Consider the following 15,892-nt stretch of genomic DNA (forward strand, 5'->3'; position numbering starts at 1 on the left):
TGGCCATACATACATTAGGGATATGGAAATGTCATGTCACGATTATTGTGACCGAAGAAATTGCGATTTACGATATTATAGCGATAATCAAAATATCCCCAACATCCAATATCCTGGGCAGAACATTTGCCAAAAAATAGCAGATCTATTGGCTATTATTTGGTAAAGATATTTGGTAGAGAGTGAAAAAAAAAGAGTGTATCAAGTACGTTATTTCCAGAGGGTTTAAATGGTAACCGATATTCAGCTCGGCAAAAAAAGATCACGATAATAAACGATAATAACGATTATGGTCCCATCCAGGGCAGGAATTTCAGGGAGGCCATGAAGGCCATGGCCGTCGTTGCTCCTCAGTTTGGCCTTGTGCCCCTCCAAAAAATGTCATGCCCTGAGGCCACAGTGGCCTTATTGCCCCAGCAGCTGACTCTACCACTTTCTCCTCTGTCTCTGTCTTGTCAATATGTAGACACCAGTGTCTTTCTTGTCATGTAGACACCAGTGTCTGCTTGAGTCCCCATCTTTAAATCCAGTATCTTTGATTTGTGCAGGGCTGGGCATCAGATTGTAAATACCCACAGCAGATATTCTACATAATTATCCAACCCTTAAATTCAATGAATTGTTTCAATGGACTAAAATCTTGTTTTATTTGATGGCCTTCATGCCCTGGCATTTGGCCTTTGTGCCCTAAAAAAATGGACAACACCAAAGGCCAAGTGGCCATGCCCCTAAAATGATGAAAGTCCAGGCCTGGATCCCTAACATACATACAGCATGCAGTCAGACCCATTCCGTCTTTCCCGGCAGTGTGTCTTCGTCGCTGTCCTCCTCCTCGGCCCAGGAGGAGAAGAGGCCGGCCAGCCTGGAGAAAGGAGGCCCCCAGAGGGCCAGGCTCTGGAGGTCCTGTTCCTCCTCTGAGATGGAGGAGCTGAGAGAGCCAGCGTCGGACCCCTCCCCCTCGTAGTCAAACACCAGCAGACAGTCGTAGGGAGGAGCCGTGGGGTCATTGTCAGCTGCATGCAGGTTCTACAGGGCAGGGGGGTCGACACACAGGGGTTTCATACCGTCAGTGGTGCGTCCACGGTTTTTCCCAATAACCCTAAGCGCAACCGTGGGGGGCGCGGGGCAGGGGCGTAGCCAGGAATTAAATTTTGGTAGGCGAAATGCCAGCCCCCCCCCCCCCCCCCCCCCTTCTAACGTTATAATTAAAACACTATTCCAGTATATTCAGTGTAAGGGCTAGTTATTTTCAAAAAGCACAGTAGGCCTATGGAGCATTACAAACAAGGCGAACATTGCTCCCAAATAGTGACATAGGCCTATTTCAACTTCTGATTACAACACTAGCTAAATTAGTTCAAAGTAAACATAATGTGTCCCTTAAAATACATGGCTCACAACATGCGGCGGGGCTTGAGCTTGAAAATATCGATAATTTTGAGAGTGAACTACTCCTTTAATGAAATACATTTTATTTTTTATTTAAGGCCCATTCCCACTGGGCCAGATAACATAAAAAAAATCTCTTTCTTTAGATATTTTTCCATTCAAAGTGGATGGTAGATACAGATAAAAAGAAATATCTACCATGCACAGATATTTGCCACAGAGGTACTTTTATCTGTGGTAGATATTATAGATATATTTTTTATCTGTTATCTGGCCCAGTGGGAATGGGCCTTACATTTATGGAAGAGGCTTGCTTAACGAGTTGTAATATGCTACAGCTGGAGAGACAACAAGACATCAATTCAAACCAGCAGTGCTGGATTTAAACAACACAATGATCACGTATTGTGTTTGGAAGCTGTTTACCTACTACATTAAGGACTTTATTCATTTGGAACAGAGGATATCCTACAGGTAGGAGGAAAGCAGAATGGACTTTGTTCAGTGTGTTATTGTCTCTGTTGTTGCGACTTGAGTTAAATAGCCCGGCAGTCCAAATTTACATCTCTAAAAGGGTAACACTTTCTCAATGGCCAGGCCGCCTACTAGTCAATGAATGGAACTGGTTGAGCGACATTCTATAGGCCTAAGGTCCTCTCCACACTGTAGGCCTACTGCCCAGTCAGGCCTTTACACAATGGAAATAAGAGACTTTTTTTTTTTTTTTTTTTTTTTGCCAGATCATTTCTCAGTTAGTAGGCGGGCGCCTCGTTCGCCTACCGCTGCCTACGCGCCTGGCGCGGGGGTCTGCAAGGGAAAGGAGCGCTTGTTTTCGGTGATGACGACGGAGGCAGTGACGGTCGCATGAGCCGACTCAGTGCCGTTACCGAGTCATGTGCCGTTATGGACAGTAAATCTTCGCCCCCCCGACTTTCACTTTCCGCACCTCCGTGCGGTCCAAGTGAACACAGCGAAGCGCTCCCTACCTCCTTGCCCACCACTGGCCCCCAACGTTGTGCTTAGGTTCCTTGCACAAACGCCATGGTCGCCTCCCTGGTGGAAAAAGTACTAGCCTACATTTTTTTAACTTAAAAGTATCAATACTGCAATATAGAAATAAGGTACTTCGTGATTAATTATTAAATGTCCGTTTTTCGATCTGGCCTTTTGACTCAGGCTTTCAGCTTTCAGGAAGAAACTAAAAATACGCATGTAAGGCAAATTTGCACATTATAATTCCAGCCGGTGGCTTATTAGAGTAATGTTAAAGGACAACTTTAGTTCTTTACAACAAGGGTTCATATTTTAGATTGTAATTAAATAATATAGAAAATGAGTGTTAAAATTATTTCATTTACTTCTTTCTATTGTTTTAGAGATTCTTATTTCAGTGGTTGGGCGTACAAGTGGCTAAATATGTAATTTTACACAGAATAAGCCCATTCCCAAGATACAACTCAACCTTTCATGGTTGGATGTGACTTATGGGGGCTAGAAGTGTTACTGTAAATATCAATAAAGAAACTGCTGGCTTATTGTGTCTAAAAATATATATTTAGCAACTTGTATGCATGCCCCCATGCGTACGCATGCCCCACATTTTAGCACGGTAAACGCAATAAAACAATAGAACGAAGCAAATGCAAACACTTTAACATTCACTTTTTCTTTTCTCTAATTACAATCTAAAACATGAACCCTTGTTGTAAAAAAACAAAGTTGTCCTTTAACTCCATAGACACATACAAAACAGAGAAAGTACAAAACTATGTCACCACCTCTTTAATGAAGTTGCCAATGTCCTCATTCTCCTGTGGTTGTAAGCGATAGTGGGAGTGGATCTGGGCTGCAGGGACCACATCAAAAACCTCTGGGCGCTGCGCCAGTCCTCTGTGGAGCTGACTCAGGTCATACTTCTGCAGGGGCGTCACAAGGGGTAGGAAAGTGGGACTGAGTTACTAGGGCCCAAGGTGTTGGAGAGGCCTTAATTATGTTATACTTTAGCTATTGAAAAATAGCAGATATAGAGTGCCGCGCTGCGAGCTTGTAGGTCTGCTATATGTAGATCTGCTATATTAAGTTGTGAAAATGTATGTGTGCAAATCTTTGAATATATTTATTTTTTAAGTGAACATTTGTAACTCAAATTTTGCTTCTGGGGGGGTCCTTGGAACTAAATATTTTGAGATGGGGGTGCGTGGCCAAATACATACCATTTTGGGGGTCCTGCACATGAAAAGGTTTGAGCTCCACTGACATCGAAACATAGGTTTTTCAAAAATAGCAGATCTACAAGCTCGCAGCGCGGCACTCGGTGCCGCACTGTGAGCTTGTATATCTGCTATTTTTCAATAGTTAAAACACAGGGGCCCCACAGTGAATCCTTGTACCCAGGGCCCAGAATTTGGTGCGACACCCCTGTACTCCTGTAGCAGAGCGGAAACAAACACACTCATTCACAACTCTAAATGATTTCAAAATGCCTCATTTATCATTTATTGCAAGACTGTCCTTTGCAGAAAATATCTAATTAAAAATGCATATGAAGACTTTGTCTCGATGTAGTATCAATTGAGTATTAGTCACACCTTCAAGTAAAGCAGGGGTCTTCAACAGGGGGTCCGTGACCCCTAGGGGGTCCTCAGAGTTACTACAGGGGGTCCTCAAAATCTTTGTGTGATAGAAACTGTTTTTCTCCTTTTTTATATTAACCACTTGAACCCTAGCGTCCATATTCTGAGCACTTTAGCCAAAAATAGCAGATCTACAAGCTCACAACGCCTCGCACTTGTAGATCAGCTATTTTCGGCAAAGAGCTCTGGTGTAGAGGGGGAAAAGAGCAGACCAAGTCCAGAGTGAAAGGTCAAGTTTTAGTATTGACGGTTCAAGTGGTTAAATATCTGAAAACACAAATTGACATGAATCCAAAATACACTGATGGTTGTGCTGTCAAAAGATAGCCTAGTTCCAGACCCTGAATCGCTAGCCACACCCCTTTAAATGTTTTGTTTTGGCGATTCAGGGTGAATAATGAAGTGAAACGAAATGTCAATTCAGGCTGAGTGTCAGGCTAGTCAAAAGATGAAACTATATGGAATCTATTAACAGGTTGTGGGGGTCCCTGCTTCATCTCTCTATCACCTAAGCTAGGGGTCCTTGGTCTGAAAACGTTGAAGACTCCTGAAGTAAAGGGATAAGATAATGTTTTGAACCCCTCTCCTCACAGTAAAATCTGGAGTGCTCATTTAACTCTACTTTGACAGTATGTTTGGAGGAATGGAACAGTGGTACTGAAGGTACAACAATGGAACAATCTCTTTTGGAGTTAAATTGATGCTCCAGGTCATACTGTGCTTATCCCCAGAATAAACATAGGTTTCACTCAAAATGTCTCAAAATGTACAAAAAAACAGATAAGAAATGGTGTATTTCAAAATGCAGTTTGGATGTGGAAAAATATTATTCTTCCTTTTAAAGCGCTGTTGATGACAGCAACAACTCTAAGTATGTTTACCCTCATGTTGAAAATACATTATTTATTTAGTAATAGTATACATCGAATATTAAAGAGTGAAAAGCACTTTTAGTGTGTTTTTTTACCTGGTCCTCTTCCCCTCCTCCTTCCTCATGGTAGTAGAAGATGTTGCCTCTGTCCACGTCCTCCAGCAGGGGGAGCTCTTTCACCGAGCGGCTGCCCGCCTGCAGCCACAGGAGCAGCAGCAGTAACAGCACTGTGGTGGTGGACGCACAAACACGTTTATAATTTAGTTTCTAAATGTAAGTGCATTGCTGAATTGAAAACCTCCCCAAAATTCTTAAAAATATGTTCTGAATCTGAAATGTTGCAGAAATTGTGAAAATAGTAAATCTACAAGCTAACAACGTGTTGCACCGTAGATTGGCTATTTTCACAACATTTGAAAGGGGGCTTAAGTGGACAATTCATAATATATTTATGCAAGTTTGGGTCCCAAGACTGAAATAGTACATAGTGCAATAATAGTACAATAGTTCAATAACAGTACAATAGTACAACAGTACATCAAGTAAATGTACTTAGTTACTGTCCTAGAAAGGTGCCCTCATTGGCCTGCAAATCAACCCCTCCTGGCAAAAATAGGTGTGTTTATTTTATGGGATAACATACACAACACTGCAAATATGGCTCCCAAAACTCCAGTTGTGACTGAAGTGAGGCGTGCCCGGGGCTCTGGGTGTGGCATGAAGCAGGTGCTGAGGGCTCCTTGACACTGGCACACCTCCACCTCCAGTGTACTGTCCTGGAACAGCATCTGGGCGTCATAGATTCGCATCACCACACTATAATCCCCAGGAGACAGCGCTCGCTTAGGTACCAGAGCTGCTTCGTGCCCTGTGAGAGGAGACAGGAGGAGGAGGGGACATACAGTAAATACCATTATAGATTCAACCACTCTAGCACAGTGGTTCTCAACCTTTTCAGGCCGGGACCCACAAAATAATCGCATTTGAACTGGGCACCCCCCACCCTCAAAAGCACTTGGAATTGTAGGAGTTTGCATTACATTTAGTTTGACTTTTAAATCTGTTCCATTGTGAAAATAGCAGATCTACATGCTCACAACGCCTCGCATTTTGTGAGGCGGGGAATGCCCATACGTCCTACATCTCATTAGTCCTAATTTAGGGTTAGGTTTAGACATAGTTTTACTGAGGTTAGGGTTAGGGTTTGGGTTAGGTTTAGGCATAGTTTTACTGAGGTTAGGGTTAGGGTTTGGGTTAGGTTTAGGCATAGTTTTACTGAGGTTAGGGTTAGGTTTAGGCATAGTATTTTCACCAGGTTAACATTCACCAGATTCGGACTAATGGGATGTAGGAACAATGAAATGTCGGACCAATGCCATGGCACCTGCGAGGCCTTGTGAGCATGTAGATCTGCAATTTTCACAATTTCTTAGGTCTTAGAAGTCCTTAAATTGTCACTTTAAAAATGTGAAGATAAGTATACTGTATGTTGGTCTGTTTACTGTTGAGTGAAAACAATGTTAACATTTAGCTAAACATCTGGGGACCCCCCAAAATAATTTGGGGACCCCCCTGGGGGACCCGACCCAGAAGTTGAGAACCACTGCTTTAGCAGACATATTCATGTTGGCTTGAACCCTATATGTTAGGGTTATGCACTGGTTCTCAAAGTGGGGTCTGCAGATGCCATGGGGTCCTTGAGGCGATTCCCAGCTAAATATTGGATGTTTTTATTTCTTTATTGAACAGCTGCTCGCTAGATAACTTTTATTATTTTGTATCGTTCTTAGTGATCTTTTAATCTGTTTAATTAATGACCTCTTTCACTAAGGAAATGATTCTAAATAAGCCTGATGGCTTCTTCCTCTCCGTGCACAGTGTTTTGTATCCTTGATATGTATTGGTCTATTTTTTTAAATTATAACAATGTGCTAATACAACTAAACTTAACTAAAACATAGCAATCAAATGGAGCCTTGTAGGTCTGTACCAGTGCACACATGGAACCAAATGGACTCCAAAGGGCCCATTTGATTCCATTCGTACACTGTTAAGAGTTAATATGGGTGTCCTTTGTCTACTGCATACCAAACTACAGTCTGAGGGTCCTTGAAATGAAACCGCTGCGGTAGAGAGCGCTACAGGTTAGGATTAGGGCAGTGTATGGGTCATGAATCATGGAGTGGCGTGGTTCACAATCTGTACCTGTACCATGAACAAAAGGTTGTCGGGGTGGATGGGGGCAGGTGCTCTTACCAGGGACGTGCAGAGAATGTTAGAGAGGCAGGGGCTGAAATTTCTAGAAGGGCCTTTTGGTGAAAATATCGAAAATAGCAGACCTCCAAGCTCACAATGCGCCGCAGTGACGCGTTGTGAGCTTGGAGGTCGGCTATTTTTGGTACTTGATATCACACTGAACTAAGCATAACCAAGTCAATACTGGAGAGGTGGCGTAACAGCATGGATTTCTACACAGAGAGGAGTACCTGAGACGAATAACAGTCTAAGTCCGTATTTAAAAAAAAATATATTTTTTTGATGTACCAGACTATAAACCACAAACTAGAAGTTTTTAATCTCTTAAAGTCTTAATGTACTCCCCTCTCATTTTGTTTGTCTTTTTTTACTTAACTCATATATATTAGGAATTATAAGACACTAGCCCTTACCCGTTCAAAGATATGAGCTCCAAAATGATGTGCAGTGTGTGGGTTATGGGATGTGCACTGTGCATACAGTATATGAGGGATGGAAAGTAACTTTAGCTGGTGCTTGCATGATAATATGTAGGAGCATCAATGTAAGAAATACCCGGTTCGTTTAATGGCTACCCCCCCCCCCCCCCCCCAGCCCGCCCGCCCACCCGCCCAACCGCCCACGCACACACCCGCCTGCCTGCACACACACACACACAGTCACACACACACACACACACACACACACACACACACACACACACACACACACACACACACACACACACACACACAGAGAGAGCTGGTTAAACATGTTGCCTCATGCTAGATGCAGAATAGATGAGCCTCAAGCTAGATGCAGAATAGATAGTAGATACACCATAAAAATGCTAATATACAGCATACGATTTGTGAAAGTGACAAACGGGCTTCACAGTTATGTTAGGTGTGTTCATATGCTAATTGTGATGCGATTTCAGATCAATTGCTCCAGCCACTGAGGAGAAACGCTGTGACAGACAGACAGACAGACAGACAGACAGACATTCGCAAAATTATAGTATAGATAATACTTGTGGAAAGTGGAAAAACATTATATCTCCAGCAGTTTGTGGAACAACAGTGTAAGTCCCTACAAGCAATATTCAGCAGAGAAAGGGAGCAGATAACATTAAAACTGACAATTAAACAAAATGAGGGGGGATTGCATTAACAATTTAACAGATAAAAAATAACTAGTTTGTGGTTTACAGTCTGGTAAATCCAAATATATATATATTCAAAATAATTCAAATATGGACTTATACTGTTATTCGTCTCAGGTACTCATTATTATTTCAACATAAGATGCTGCATTCGAGTTCAGGAGAGTTTGGACAAGGCAATTCTCTTGAACGCAGCCTTCAGGTATGGCATGGAAAGAGGGCATTTGCATTTCTTTCACCATAGTAACAACTGCATTCATGGTCTGGAGAGGGCACTTTTTACAGACAGATAAAAGGGCAGGGGCTCAAGCCCCATTTGACGTCTATTTGTGCACGTGCCTGGTTCTTACTTGTGGTGTTGGTGCTAACGGTCCAGTTGGCTTGGTGCTGACCCTGGAGCTCCACAGTGTACGGCCCGGTATTCCCAGGCCCGTCCTTGTCCGTGATATCCAGCAGGACAGGAGCAGGGTCCATGCTGCACAAGCTGACCTTCCTCTGCCTGATCAGAGGAGCATTATCGTTCACGTCCCACAGAGTCACCACCAGAGTCCCCGTGCCCGTCGCTGACGCTGTATCTGGAACACAGGATAGGTGGCTTTGATGTGTTTCCAAAATATCATCCAAAGGCCCGGCCTTCGGGCCTGGCAGAGACAATATACAATGTCATATATCAAAAGGTTTAAAGCCCCGCCAAAAACGAAATCAAACAAAAATCAATTCAGGGCAGTACTTAACTCATTTGCTGCTATGGCCGAGGAGCCCGTAAAAATCCCGATGTACGGCCCTGCCATGCCCGAGGAACCCGAGAATTTCCCGTTAAAAAAAAAAAAAAAAAAAGAATTTGACGCCAAAAAATTTAGTAGGCATGATAGCAATCGCAAAATTGCATGTTTAACCCCCATAGCAACCCCATCTTTCAAACATGGCAGCCATCTTTGTTTACATTTTAGGAAAACATAATGGCTGCTAGTTCATGAATGCCTGAACGGATTTCCATTCGGAATTTTTTGTTTGAAAGCTGTGAGCAATGTGGACACACGTGGTGCATTATCTAGGCATGGGTGTGCATGATCCATGCACTATGAATTACATGGAAGTCTATGGAGACAGGGGCATATGAGAGTACGAAGGTATTGTTAAATGGCAGCAAATTAGTTAAAGAGAATAATGTGAATTTATTCTGTTGATTCAGTTAAACCTTTACCATTGTCAGAAGCCAAAATTAGAACTGTGTATTTGCCATTCTTTACAAAGATTGATTCTCTGTCCATTGTGATTTTAGTTTTGACCAGTCCCGAGTCTTTATTAATGCTCAGCCACTTGGCAATATCACCCCTCAGCTGATATCTGAGAGAGAGAGAGAGAGAGAGAGAGAGAGAGAGAGAGAGAGAGAGAGAGAGAGAGAGAGAGAGAGAGAGAAGAGGGATCTGATTAGAAGAAATACAGAAACATGCAGCACAATTATAGGAAATCAATAACTACGCAGAAAAGTAATCTACTGTCAATTATAAAAAGTAAAACATTCAATATTCTTACATATACTACTCGGTAATTATTGTGCAACAATACATTATCCGTTTGTTTTTCAGTTTTATTGAAATTCTACCTAAATCAAATAATGAATTGCTTATATACTTAATGTCAAATGATTGACTTGAAATAGTGTCTGCACTCTGCATGCATTTGAATGTGTGTGCGTGCTTTTGTGTGTGTGCATGTGTGCGTGCGTGCGTGAGTGCATACTGTAGGTGTGTTCAGGGGCGTCACAAGGGGTAGGAAAGTGGGACTGAGTTACTGGGGCCCAAGGTGGAGGGGCCCTAATAACTTTATCTATTGAAAAAATAGCAGATATACAAGCTGTGCCGCGCTGCCAGCTTGTAGATCTGCTATTTTTTAAAAGTTGTGAAAATGTGTGAAAATCTATGTATATATGTAATATATGTATTTTTTAAGCGAACATTTCTAACTCAAATTTTGCTTCTGGGGGTCCCTGGAACGAAATATTTTGAGATCGGGGTCCGTGGCCAAATACATATCATCTTGGGGGTCCTTGACATAGGTTTCTTGCACACATTTTCACGATTTAAAAAAAATAGCAGATATACAAGCTCGCAGCGCGGCACTCGGTGCCGTGCTGAGATTGTATAAGGATTGTACAAGGATTATATAATCCTTGTACCCAGGGCCCAGAATTTGGTGTGACGCCCCTGGGTGTGTTTATGAGTGCATACCCAACTGTCTGCCTCCTGGCCGTGTCTGGGTCCTGTGCCCTGCATGTGCTCACAGCGCTCCCTACAGGCAGCTCCTCTGACACCAGCACGTGCATCTCTGCTGGGCTGAAGAGCGGGGGCTCGTTCAGGTCCTCCACCCTCACCGTGACCGTGGCTGTGGAGGTGGACACAGGCCCCGTGAACGCCACCTCGTTCTCCACCACCACCAGCAAGGTGAAGACCGCAACACTCTCAAAGTCCAGGGCCTTTATAATGAATGGATTTGTTTAGCACTTCCAAACAAAAAGAGCAACATGAGATAAAAAGCAGCATGATGACCATAAGAGATACAACTTCAACACAAGATATAGAGAGAAATAAACCCAGATAAAATCAATAAAACGCTGAATGGCAAGAAGACTTAAAGGAGTAGAAACCATCAGGGTAAATTTTACTATAATCAATTTTTTTTTCTTAGGAATGCGACAAAAAACAAAAAATATTATTGAATTCAAGTCTCCATGGTGTGAGTAATCAATAGAAAAAAAAACATTTTGGGGGTGAACTACTCCATTCCATTACGAAAGACTTTAGAGAAATGGATGACAGTGGTATGAAGTACAGATGCATGTAGGAGATTTGGCCTTTGTAGTTGTTTATCATTATTGGTCTATGTAGGTCTATCTATTCTACCTTCTAATGCTGGAACTATCAAAGAGAGCCTATGGACTGATTGACGCCCACCTTGGCTGTTGTGAGGATTCCCTCCATCTTACTGGGGCCTGTGTTGATGTTGAAGTGATCGCCACGGTTTCCTTTGACAATGGAGTACTTGGTGTTGGCGTTGGGGGACCCAAGCTCATCAAAGTCATTAACAGTGAGCCTGGCCACTTCCACACCTGCCGAATTCTCAGGGACTGATGTAGATATCTGCAGTGCAGGAAACAAACCAGATAATGGACCCTTTTCACAGCAGACAGGTAATGGTAAAGGTTATAACATTAGTGTCTGCGCATGCATTTCTTTTTTCATTAAGATGTTTCTGTTAAGATCATGTGTACCAGTGGGGAAGTTAACAATTAAAAAGCATTTGCATAATGCCTCTCTCATACAGTAGTGCAGCACACACATTTAATTGCGGGTAGATCTAGAACAGTGGTTCTCAACCTGTTGATTTATTTTGGGGGGTCCCCAGATGATTAACTTAATGTGCAACATTGTTTTCTCTCTCAACAGTAAACAAACCAACATAAAGTTTAAGTGTATAGAAGGTATCTGCACATTTCTAAAGTGACAATTGAAGGACTTTTTAATGCCTCTAAAATGACAAATTAAACATTGGCCAAATTGCCAAATATTAGAGTAAAAGATTGTCGATCTACATGCCGATCTACCGATCTACATGCTCACAACGCCTGTGAGCATGTAGATCTGCTATTTTCACAATATAACCGTGTTAAGTAATGCCTCAACTCTAAGTGCTCGTCAGGGTTGGGGGTCCCCTGTTAAAATATGATTATTTTGGGGGTCGCGGCCTGAAAAGGTTGAGAACCACTGCTGTAGAACAAGTAGGAAAACAATATAATCAAGGCAGTGGACAGCATATTGTGATATAAGACTTACAGATGGATGTATAAATTGTGGGGCGTGATCGTTGCTGTCAGTAACAGTGATGATAACGGTGCAGGAGGTGCTCAGCCCCGTCCCCTCCATGTCAGCAGCCTCTATGACCAACTTGTACTCCGGGTGGGTCTAGCAGACAGTGGTGTAAAATAGATAAGTGCCTTTACCAAGGAACTGTACTGAAAGGACCACATCACCCATTTTCAACCTATAAGCACATATTTTTCCTGTGTATTTTTGTTTGCAGTGTGTCAGTTATGTGAGTTTTCCTATTAATGTACTGATTTATGTTCATACGAAGACACTTGAGATATTACATGTTCATGAATGTTAAATATCATGGCTGGTGTGACTGTGCGCTGTATTATTGCTGTGAGTTGGGATTGCTGTGAGTGGATTGCCAGTGTTATGCCAGTTTTGCAACCATTATAGACCTATCCTACCGGTATGTTGGTCCTCATGCTCATTATACGTTTCAGTCTCAGAAGAGGGCTGTAGACAGTTCAGAAACCTGCCTACCAGTGACATCATCAGTAGGTACGTTTGGTCATTTCAAACGATATTTAAATGACGCTATTGTTTCAGCTTAGTTTGGAATCCCTATCGATGATGTCATTGGTAGGCAGGTTTCTGAACTGTTCATAGCCCATCAAAGAGATACAGAGTGTGTAAACAGAAATATTGCAGTCTTATTAGAAGCATTACTGAGGACCAAATATACGTATCATGAAGGTACAGTAAGGTCGAAAATGGGTGAAGATCTCCTTACTCTAGGTACTCATTTGAGGGTCTGATTTATTTTAGGCAAAATATGAATCCTGGTCACTATAATGCCTCTCCCTGGCCACCCGGGGCGCCTGGTGGAGGGGAAAGGAACTGTAGCGTTGGAATAACGCTACATCCAACCGGGGAAACTCAGGTGATAAGAAGCTCACTGCTCATGCACTGAAGGAAGCGTGAGCTCAGTTCGGTGCCCTCCCCAGGTTGGCAGAGGGAGATCAGAGGATTACAGTTTAGGCAATTAACACTGGGTGAAAAATGGGTTACAAAATCGTGGGATAATTAGAAGAATTAAACAAACAACAACGTTATATATACGCCACCTCTCTGTCCAGTCCAGCTGCCACCACGGTGATGATGCCACTCACAGGGTTTATGGCAAACATGTGTGGCTGGGGCACAGCGGGTACCTGAGCTTGAATACGATATCTGACTATGGCGTTGTCTGTGTTAGGGTCATCACGATCCAAAGCCTTGACCCTCATGATGGAATGATCTTGGGGTGAAAGCAAAAGTATGGTGTCATAATGTGCATTGTGTGTGTGACTGTGACATGATAGCCGGGGAGCCACTGTGCCAAAATGAGAGAAGATCTGTGATGTCATGACATACTCCAAATTGTGTTTTTCCTATTAATTTGGTCAATAAGGTACACAGAATGAGAGGCCTGCTCTGCCAGAAACATTGCGAAAAATAGTTTCCCATTGACTTCACTATACTGGAAAAAACACGCTTTAAGTAGCATGTGAGGGGTCAAACTAGGGATTCTTCATGATTCTGAATCCATTGCAAGCATTTGTTTTGCATGAAAAACATTCCTTGGGCTAGATTTCAGCCCCTCAAACCTGTGAAAAGTGATGAGTCATCACTTTTCACCGTTATTTTGGTCCGTCTTCTAGCCCAAGGAATGTTTTTCATGCAAAACAAATGCTTGCAATGGATTCAGAATCATCAAGAACCCAGCTATGATCAATATTTGGTCCATGAATTATCATGATTAACACTAGTCACAGGTGGAGATTAGGTGCGGTTGGATGCAGTGTCTCACCGATGGCACAGGCCTCGTTCACCCTGCCAAGGAGGGGTTGATGTGGGAACTCTGGAGGGTTGTCGTTCTGGTCGATGACTCTGATGATGAGCATGGTGGGCTCCTCAGCCTTTATTCCCTCACTCAGGGCGTGAGCCCAGAGCTGGAAAAATCACACATATGGAGATGGTATGATACAAACATACTAGTGTATGAAGAAACCCCAACACACACTGTGTTCAAATGCAAAAAGACTTATAGGGAAACAATGATCCGACCTTATTTAGGTCATCTTCATTAAAGCAGATGATGGTCTGACTTGTTATTAAAGATAAACTAATGACTAACAACCAAAACGTTTCCCTATTAATGTCTCTCTGCATTAGGATTTTTCATCCACGTTGATCGCCCTTTGGTTTTCCTAATATACCTGTACACCTTGCTCTGGCCTTGCGCCTTGTTATGATACAGATTATACCCTTACAGTGTAATTGTATTGTACACTGTACATTATGTTAAATGCACATAGATCTTAAAGGTGATACACCATGCATTTAAAAAGTATTTATGTCATATTGTTTATGTCCCAAAAACGTTTTTCAAAAGGTTTGAGGCTAAATTACCACTCCTGAATAGAGAGCCTCTCTCATTTTTGAATGGCTCTCAGAGCATTTCAGCTTCAGCGCCCCCCCCCCCCCCCCCCCAAAAAAAAACTTTTTGAAAAAAAGATTATTTTTTGAAAAGAAAAAAAAAAAGAAAAAAAAATATATATATATATATATATATATATATATATTTTTATGATGATGTCACAATCGGCAGATGACGTCACAATCGGCAGCAAATCTGGATAGCCTGTTTTGAGAACCCGTGGGATACTTTTAACCTTCGCCTTCTCAAAACCAGAAATGGGACTTTGTGAGGATAGAAGGTGCTAGTGGGACCCCAAAAAAAGGTTTTAAAATAGGAAAAGTGAAATTTCATGGTGTATCACCTTTAATTTATCTTGCTGCTGGCCAACTACTTATTGGCAACTCAAATGATCAAATTTGACCATGAGGGATCATTAAAGTCTTACTTTTATGTTAACTGACCTTGTATTCATCCTGTTTCTCTCTGTCCAGTGCCTTGGTTACAAACAATGATCCAGTTTGTGAATTAAATGTAAAAAGACCCTCTGGAGGCTCATCCACTCCAGGTCCTGTGATGTTGTAGGTTATTGGCACCTTTTTGGCATTGCTTGACTTGATCTAAAAGCATTGTTCGACAACAGAAATACGTCATTCAATGTGTTAATAAAAATATCTACAATTTAAGTGAATGCATTTGAAATCCTTCAATGATCCTGCCAGTGTCATGCAATTCATTTTGAGCACCATTACCTGCACCATGAACTTGGGATATGGACCTCTGTCATTTTCTGGGATGTAATTTGGTGGAATAATCCAGTCTCTCTTCATCCGTCTCAAACCGTTGAGAAAATGTTGGAACTCCATGATGGGATGTTCCTAGATGCCCACATTAGAAATGTTTTATTTTTTTATTATTTTTTATGTGTCTACCCTCAAAATGGAATAGTAAATGTTCAAGTAATGGTGTGGACATTGCTAATGCATTTCATAAGTAACACATGATTGGGTAAAGTACTCAACACATTACTTCACTACCATTATTTAGTTTGTTCTGTCCAATTAGCCTCCCCGTTCCTTTTCATAATATGCCTAGTCCTTTTGTGCTTCATTTGAGAAAAATACCTGGCATAGAAAGTAGATGTAGGCCTACCATTACTTTCAAGTTTCAACTGAAGTAGTCTAATATGTAATGTTTGACATTTTGAAAGTAACTTCAACACTGTAGGTACAATAAATGTAATTACTTTTTAAACAATGTTTGTACCTCTACAATTTTGCTCCTTGGGACCCCATTTTTAGAACTTCTGGCAATTTGGTCCAAGCAGCC

At 42.0% G+C, this 15,892-nt stretch overlaps 1 protein-coding gene across 1 annotated transcript; it reads right to left on the minus strand.

Moving 5' to 3' along the window:
* Positions 1-780: 780 nt before the first annotated feature.
* LOC308294165 (B-cadherin) lies at positions 781-15,429 on the minus strand (the record flags this gene model as incomplete). Its single annotated transcript, XM_080736889.1, has 12 exons — positions 781-1,026; positions 3,168-3,305; positions 4,990-5,120; positions 5,537-5,761; positions 8,644-8,792; positions 10,525-10,769; positions 11,248-11,433; positions 12,127-12,255; positions 13,230-13,402; positions 13,955-14,096; positions 15,028-15,183; positions 15,316-15,429. The coding sequence occupies 12 exons, from the start codon at positions 15,427-15,429 to the stop codon at positions 781-783; spliced, it is 2,034 nt and encodes a 677-aa protein (XP_080593015.1).
* Between the last annotated feature and the right edge of the window lie 463 nt (positions 15,430-15,892).

The sequence above is a fragment of the Nannobrachium achirus genome, assembly GCF_963921795.1.
Source record: "Nannobrachium achirus genome assembly, chromosome: 11".
Classification (NCBI taxonomy): domain Eukaryota; kingdom Metazoa; phylum Chordata; class Actinopteri; order Myctophiformes; family Myctophidae; genus Nannobrachium; species Nannobrachium achirus.